Source organism: Polistes canadensis, unplaced genomic scaffold (genome assembly GCF_001313835.1).
Source record: "Polistes canadensis isolate GaletaPanama2010 unplaced genomic scaffold, ASM131383v1 scaffold_371, whole genome shotgun sequence".
NCBI lineage: Eukaryota > Metazoa > Arthropoda > Insecta > Hymenoptera > Vespidae > Polistes > Polistes canadensis.
In genome coordinates, this window is record NW_014569918.1 from 86,908 (window position 1) to 96,141 (window position 9,234).

Genomic DNA, 9,234 nt, shown 5'->3' on the forward strand with positions numbered 1-9,234 from the left:
TGTTCTATATCAAAAATATTAAATGATCAAAAACAAATTAAATAAAGAAAATCATATTTCTTTTATGTACATATAATTAAATAATATAATAATTACACCGTACACTTTTGTATTAATCAAATAAATCATTTTTCCATCATATATAACAACAAAATACAATATAAATAATAAAATTAATCGTAAAAAATATGATATACATATATATAAATTTAGCAGACAAAAAGAAAAGGTTAGTTCGGCCGTATAAAAGATAATCACTAAGGATTAGAATGAAAAGGGACCATATAGGGGGTGGTTTTAAATGAGGAATGAAGGAGGTTTAAACGTTAAGTGGTCGTACGTTGTTAATTCAGGCATGCGCTCGTAAGGTGGCGGCTGGTTTAACCTGCTGAGGGTTTTGCAAGAGGGTTTCGTAGGAACAAGACGAAGAACTATCAAGGACGAACACGAATACGCTATATATGCATAGTATAATAGTATAGTATAGTATAGTATAGTATTATATAAAAGAAAGAAAGAAAGAAAGAAAGGAAGAGAAAGAAAAAGAAAGAGAGAAAAAGAGATAGTGAATGAGTGAGTGAAAAAGATTGGGTGTTGTGTGTGTGTGTGTTTGTGCGCGCGCGCGCACCAGACGGGACGTGTTAAAAGGGGGAGAGTTGTGTGTGCAATCCGCGATACGATGCTGTGTGGTGGTACACCCTCGTTCTCGTTGAAATCGCCTCAGTTCATTCGCGACTCTCTTGACACGAGGGTGAAACGGGAAACACCGGTTGTTGTTATAGATATATACATACATTCATATATATATATATATATATATATATATATATATATATATATATCNGATATATATATATATATATATATATATATATATATATATATATATGAATGTATGTATATATCTATAACAACAACCGGTGTTTCCCGTTTCACCCTCGTGTCAAGAGAGTCGCGAATGAACTGAGGCGATTTCAACGAGAACGAGGGTGTACCACCACACAGCATCGTATCGCGGATTGCACACACAACTCTCCCCCTTTTAACACGTCCCGTCTGGTGCGCGCGCGCGCACAAACACACACACACACAACACCCAATCTTTTTCACTCACTCATTCACTATCTCTTTTTCTCTCTTTCTTTTTCTTTCTCTTCCTTTCTTTCTTTCTTTCTTTCTTTTATATAATACTATACTATACTATACTATACTATTATACTATGCATATATAGCGTATTCGTGTTCGTCCTTGATAGTTCTTCGTCTTGTTCCTACGAAACCCTCTTGCAAAACCCTCAGCAGGTTAAACCAGCCGCCACCTTACGAGCGCATGCCTGAATTAACAACGTACGACCACTTAACGTTTAAACCTCCTTCATTCCTCATTTAAAACCACCCCCTATATGGTCCCTTTTCATTCTAATCCTTAGTGATTATCTTTTATACGGCCGAACTAACCTTTTCTTTTTGTCTGCTAAATTTATATATATGTATATCATATTTTTTACGATTAATTTTATTATTTATATTGTATTTTGTTGTTATATATGATGGAAAAATGATTTATTTGATTAATACAAAAGTGTACGGTGTAATTATTATATTATTTAATTATATGTACATAAAAGAAATATGATTTTCTTTATTTAATTTGTTTTTGATCATTTAATATTTTTGATATAGAACATTATTTCTTTCAGATGTTTAATCATTTTTGTATTATAGAAATATAAGATTGTCTTTCGTTAAATTATTGTCGAAGCATCGATTAATATAAAGAAAATATCGATCATTGTATAAAGGACGAACGTAGTTAAATAAAAAATGATATTTACTTTTATTAATCGATCAATCAAATCGTGTAGAATAATAGAAAATGAATAATATTTAAATGATATCATATTATCGAATTAATATTGAATTAATTGTACTCTAATGGTACGTAATATTAGATCGCAATAAATAATGTGATTATAATTAAAATTTCATTGGAATAAAAGTATATATTATTTATCGATAAATCAAATACAACAAAATATAGATGATACGTACACACAAAACGGATTTACATATATATATATATATATATACACATATTCGGTAAATATTCAACCAGAGAAAACAAATTTCTCCCTTGAAATCTCTATACAATGATGAATAAAGATACAAAAACCAGAAAATAAAAGCATGGATTAATATTTCAAATTCACAGATGGGTACCACCTATTCCAAAGTTGTCAAAACCGGGTATTGAGGATTCAATTTTATTGAAAATATCCTGTGTGTGTATAAGATGTGCTCGTGAATATCATGCGATAAAATTCAATCCTATTTATTTGAATAATTATTAGATGACTTTTGATTAAAGACAATTTCATTGATTTAAAATCTATTTTGAAAAATAAAATAACGATATTAACATACTTCGAATAATTTTTTAATAAATACATAAATATAATATAAAGTTGAGAAGTTTGAAAAATTCGGCAGGACAAAAATAATGAAATTCATACTTTTTTTTTTTTTTTACATTATCAACCCGCAAGATACGATACAAAATTTGTTTATAAATTCATTATTTGTTATTCAATCGGCACAAGTTTTTCTCGGTACAATTTTACACACTGTAAATTCTCATGATCAAATATTTGGATAAAAATATTAACTTAAGCGTATACAAAAAATCATAAAAAAAGAAAGTAAAAATTAAATTACATTAAAACAGGGTGAAAAGTATGCATGTACAATTTTAAATCTATATGTGTCTATTGATATTAATAAATTATTCATAATAATAGTAATAATATAAAGAGCAAACCAAATTAATATTCTAATTGAAGCTAAAATATACATTTTCAATAATGAAAGATATTATTAATAAATATTCGACTGTGCCAAGATAAATGTTAAATTTATTACAACGGTAAACTACGTTTAATGAAATAAATTTAATTAACTGTTAGCTGAAATGGTCAATAATAACATAACGTTAAATAATTATTATATTTTATCAAATTCAATATGAACAACTTTTAAAGAATCTTTTTCAATCCAAGAAATGTATAAATTATATTCGTTAGAGAAACAAAACAAAAAATGTTAATAATTATATTTAATATTTTGTATAGTAGTTCTCTATATATGTACCTCTTCTCTAAAATATACAAAATGAATTAATCAATAACACATAGGCATTTACACGAAACACAGACAACGGTATACGTAAAATAATTTTTCATTTCATTTCACAGTATTTAAAAAACATGAGTTACGTTAACAATTTATAAAAAAAGAAATAAAAAATTATATCTTTTCTTTTTTTTAGAATACTGGCAACGATTGCTAATTATTTCGTAAAGAAAACAAAAGGAAACAAAGTCTACTCGGACAATGAGAAATGAGAAATGATAAATGTAAAGGGAAGTAAGATTATGTCGTTCGTGATTATAAAGTACTACAAAACTTTAGCAATATCTGCCTTACAAACTAGCTTCTTAGAATATTGTCCTATTCTCAGTTGTAACTTTTTCTTTCTTTCTTTCTTTCTTCATTTCTTTTTAATAACTTCTTTGTGCTGCAGGGCTAAAAGAAAACTATATGACATAGATAAAATATGTTTTTATATATATATATCTATATAGTATATAAAAAATAATCGAGATAATACTTCGCGATTTTAATTCAAAGTTATTTAAGTGAAAGTGAAAGAGAAAAAAAATAATATAGACCCCACTTTTTGTTTTTTTAATATTTTGAATTTGGAATTTTTAATATTTCATTTTTATAATGTAAATTTTTTGAACGTGTATTTTTTTAAAATAACAAATGATCGGCAGATAAAAAAATTTAAACGATAGGAACGAATCATGTCGATGAAATATTTTTCATTATCAAAATTGTCATTGTTTAATCGTTGTACGTTGTCATTATTTTATTCAACGATGAACGATTCATAGCAATTCATCAATAATAATTATAAGAATAACGATAGATTGAAATATATAGTCGATTGTTAAGCGTGTTCCATTTTGTTCTTTTTCTTTTTCTTTTTCTTTTCTTTTTATTATTCTGTTATATCATTGTCGAATATTATTTTGATTATTCGAGGGATGATTATATTATCACGATGACGAGAAAAATGATAATAAGGAAGATGGGTGTTTCGATGATATTAGATCAATTTCAATTGAAAATAATTATCATTCTCGGCTTGATTTTTTACATCGACACAACACAAGCCGGAAGTTGCAGTGCCGCTAAGCTTTGTTGTCAAGGAAGGGATTCCGGTTGTGTCATACAAAAGGAATCACCTAATGCCATAATCGAAAGCCCAAGAGACAAACCGTGTTACTGCGATCACGCGTGTCTCAAACTTGCCGATTGTTGCGACGATTTTAAAGAAACTTGCGGCGGTGAGTTGTTAAAATCATTTTCTTTTTTTTTTTTTTACTCCCCTTGTAAAACCTGTCAAATATAGGTTTTCTTTTTTTTTTTTAATACTTTATAATTATTTATTATTATTCGACTGGGAAAGGGTTTGTAATTATGATTCATCCTTCCAATTTAAAAACTTTCCTATTTCGACGACTTTCTTATTACATTTTAATTTTGTTTTTGTTTTTTTTTTTACAGTATACAGGATTATTCACTGATGCGAATTAAATACGCGAAAATTTACATATTTCGTAATATTTTGTTTCTTCTCTTTCGTAGACCATCAAAGTCCTTTTTAATGTTCGATAATTTTGCAAAATTATTATGCGAGTTTATTTTAGAGTGCATTTTGTTCTTTTTTTTTTTTTTCCTAATTTCCAAGTTACATAATTGCGAAGTAATTTAAATGTAATTAGTTACCTTTAAGCAAAGTTCACTTTGAACAAGGAGTCGAGTTGTTGAACATCTTTCGAATCTTCGTTCGATGAAAGAGAAAAGTTAATCATTTCTTTTTTTTTCCTTTTTTTTTCTTGATATTCAATAGACTTATCATACATATAACGTAATATAATTTTTATTCATTATATTTGATGTTGATAGCGTAAATTTGCTTCGTGGGGTACGATCTTCGAAAAAAAAAAAAAAAAGAAAAAAACTGGGAATAAAATGAAAATAAAATAAAATAAAATGAAAATAAAATAAAATAAAATAAAATAAAATAAAATAAAATAAAATAAAATAAAATAAAATAAAATGAAATGAAATAAAGAAAATACATGTCAGGCAAACGGATAGGTGTAGTACGACTCGAGTACAAAATTGACGTGACGAACGCGATAAATTCAATGTGTGACGTTTTCAACACGTACGACAAGTTTTTCCCCCTATTTGTAATCTCGTTTAACGGGTTTTACACGCTTTTCACTAGCGTATACGTAATAACATATTTATATACATACACGTTAGAAAGAAACATAATATACAAATGTCTAATACATACGTTTTCTGTTATTGCATTTATTCGCTTTTTTCTTTTTAATCAAATTTAAACAAATTTTCTTATCTTTTCTTTTCTTCTGGACGGGAAACATTTTTCTTAGACGACGTTAACGAATAAAATTTTATGAAACGATATGGAGAAAAAAAAGAGAAAAAGAGAAAAAGAGAAAAAGAGAGAATGAGATTATGGAACGTTCTAATGTGAATACCTTGATAATGTTCGATATATCATCTTATAAATAATTATTAATTTATAACTTATTTTAATTATCATATAAATAAATATTATATTAATTATAATTATATTAATAAAATATATGTTAGATGCACTGTCCTTTTCGAAATCTCAGATAATGATAACTTGGAGGTTAAAATTGTCCTGTAACATAAGTAGAGTGCATTAGTGCATTAAAATAATTGTTAATTATTCGATACAAGTGCTTATAGTTGTCTAAAAGCACGGAGTATATGTTCTGTGTACCGTCCTCCTCGAAATTCACCTTCAGACTGGCACGTTGTCTTCTCTATCAAAGTTATTTTATTAAAAGTTGTTTATATGACTTCTTGAAAAAAGAAATTCTATTTATTACGCGATTATTATATAAAATAATATTATTATATACATTTTTTCTTCGATTAATTAACAATCATTTAAGGTATGTTGAACATTCTAATGTACTCTACTAATAATATTAGGATTGTTTGAATTAATATACATTTGTTTTAACTTTCCTGGCCATTGACTTTTGACAATGATTTTTCATTTCCAATGGGATGTGCCAAAAAGAAAAAAGGATCGAAATTTAAGAAGATTTTAAACGACGTCTGAAATATTTTTTGCTAGAATTTTAAATAGAGGTTTTAAAGGTTTAAAGGTTTAAAATAAAATTAGGTCTCGCTGAAAGGTAACTAACAAAATATATTTATGCATTAAACAAAATTCCTTTACGCGAAAAACCCTAGATAATTTACATTATTTTAAAGATAACACGTATCAAAATGTATATTTAACAATTATTGAAAATAATTAAAGAGATCATTTTTATAATCATCGATATGTATATTTAAGACAAACGATAGGATTCAAAAATAAATAGGGTAATAATAATAAGGTATAAAATGTTAAATTATTATGTCAAAAGATTAAACAAATTATTGATCGCGTTAAAGTTATATTAAAATAGGTATAATTAATGTTGGATTAAAACAACCCTTTTGAACGAAATCCTAAAGAAATCTCTATGTGCGAAAAAACTAAAAATTATTTTGTTTAATAACTTAATATTTCCATGTTATTAGAAATACGAGTATTCTACAGATGTAACTCTCTCTCTCTCTCTCTTATTCGTGAAGTAAGTTAGATGTATGAGAAATCGATATTTCAAATTAATAGGATTTTATACCGCTCGACCTAATTTCTTTCTTTTTTTTTTTCTTTTCTTTTCTAAAAAGAGGGAAAGGCAGATAGACAGAAATAGAAAAAAAGAAAAAGAGTGGGAGAGAGAGAGAGAGAGAGAAAGAAATTGTATCGTTTAATTAAAATCGTGAAATCGCGTTAAAGCAACGAACTTGATGAGAATAGTAGACGAGAAAAGAGAACACAAGTTGATAAGATAATTTAGTTAAATGGTTGTTTCTATAATCCGTCGATTATAAAATTCGTGTATATTATTAGAATTTATTTCAATATATCGTTGAATATTATTTATCATTTGACATAATAAACAATTTATTATTATTATTATTATCTTACATTATTTTAATCGTTCACGATTATAAAATAATTCATTTCTTTTAGCTCGTGATTTATTACACAACGTTTTTATGACTACTAGCTGCTCAAGTGAATTCGATAATATTAGAGAGAGGGAGAGAGAGAAAATGAATAAGTACGGAAAAGGAGTCATAGTGATTTGCTAAAGGAACGAATAGGTGCAAAGCTTTCTGCCGGAAGACGATTAACTTGCTTCCGGGGACCGGAAGTTAGAGTCTTCTGTCATCTTCAAGACATAAGAAGCTACGTAACCATCACGTTCCTCCTATTATTTGTTCTTACTTCTACTAAATCGAGTATTAAATACACAAACAATTTTATCTTCTTATATTTGAAAGTTTTATATTTGATTTTTTTCTTTTTACTTTTTTTACTTTTTACTTTATATATTTTATTTCACGCTCTGTCTCTTAGTTTCTTTCGCGAAAATAATTAAGTTCCTTCGTATTGTTAGATTCGTGTTAGGTAAATACTTTGTTCTTTTTTTATTGTATTATCATTACTATTTGAAATCAATCGATTATATTAATCATTTATTTTCAACTCGTCTCGCGACAAACAAATATAGAAAAGTTTACGTTCAGTTTGACGAACACGTAAACGTGAAAGAATAAAACGAAAAAAAAAAAAGAAAAAAAAAAAAAAAAAAAAAAAAGAATTTATTATTATTTAATTATTTATATTTTTGACAAAATATTTTGGTTTAAATGAATAATCAAACGGATGCACGAGAGAGAATATTTTTATTCATTTAAAAAATAATCATATCGTAGAATTTGTGACACGTCGATATTTTATTATTAACGTATTAATCACAAATTCGCAATATATACCCGACCGAAAATTTTTTCAAATACTATTCTCGAAAAAATGAAAAGCTTGCTTTTTTTTCTTTTTAGAAAAAACATTGTATCAATGTTACTATAATATTTTTTTTTTCCTCTCTCTCTTCGTATGACACCGGTCGGCAAATAACAAAAGTAAAAGAGAAAAACCGAAAAAATCAAAATAATAAAAAATGTGTTCGATTTCGCACTGAAAAAAAAATAATTTCAAAAGATTTTCTTTTTCAAATACAAACACCGTTTCTTTGTTTAATTTTTTTTTCCCTTTCTCTCTGTCTCTCTAAAAAACTATACAATAAAATACAATACCCTAGTGTGTCAATGATAATAAAATTGCAATTAATTATATTTGCATTTGAATATTTCATATTTTTCAGGTACTAGAATATGCGTGGAGGAACGTGGACAGGAAGATGACGAGGAAGATAAAAAAAATGATGGAATTAGTAGTAGTATTAATAATAATAAAATTATTAGTGGTAGTAGTATCGATAATAGTATTAGTAGTAGTAGTAGTATTATTAAAGAAGGTAGAAGAGGAAAGTTGTTCGTGGGTATTGGCAGATGGAAACTATCGACGTCCTATGAGGCCGGAAGTGCTGTTAGAATTGCTATGAATTCGAGCTGCCATGGGAAATGGATAGGCGATTCAAGGCTTCTCATCGATTGCAATGATCCAACTTGTGGAGATAATACTAATACTACTACACGTTTACGCGTCGATAAACGTCTACGAAGAAGCTTGCAATCCAAGGATAATAATATCGTCAACGATAATAACGACGATCAGGAAAATTATAACGATCACGATTACAATGATGATGATAATTATTTTCGAAGGACCAAAGAAGATATTAGGGAAAGGTGCAGAAGAAGGAGGAGGGGTAGACGACGAAAGAGAAGCAGAAGAAGAAGACACGATCTTTTTAATGTCAAATCTTAATTCTATAAACACGATTATATTATTATGTTTATTATTATTATTATTAATGTACGAACTTGTGAACAAAAAAGAACAAAAAAAAAAACACACACACATACACTCAGATACTTATACGCAAATAGAGGAATCCATCGTGTATCTTGCGCCATTTATCTTATTTTTTGTATTTCCTTAATTTAATCCTCTGTAATAAGGTTCCTATTTAAAAAAAAAAAAAAAAAAAAAAAAAAAAAAAAAAA

The 9,234-nt window shown here is 27.3% G+C and overlaps 1 protein-coding gene across 1 annotated transcript in view; it reads left to right on the top strand.

The window, feature by feature from the left end:
* The first annotated feature begins 752 nt into the window (after positions 1-752).
* Positions 753-9,234, top strand: part of LOC106792026 — a 15,068-nt gene continuing 6,586 nt past the window's right edge. Inside the window, exons 1-2 of the mRNA XM_014758134.1 lie at positions 753-769; positions 4,108-4,412. Of these exons, the coding sequence (XP_014613620.1) occupies positions 4,127-4,412 (286 nt within the window). The 5' untranslated portion in view covers positions 753-769; positions 4,108-4,126. The remainder of the gene's footprint in view (positions 770-4,107; positions 4,413-9,234) is intronic.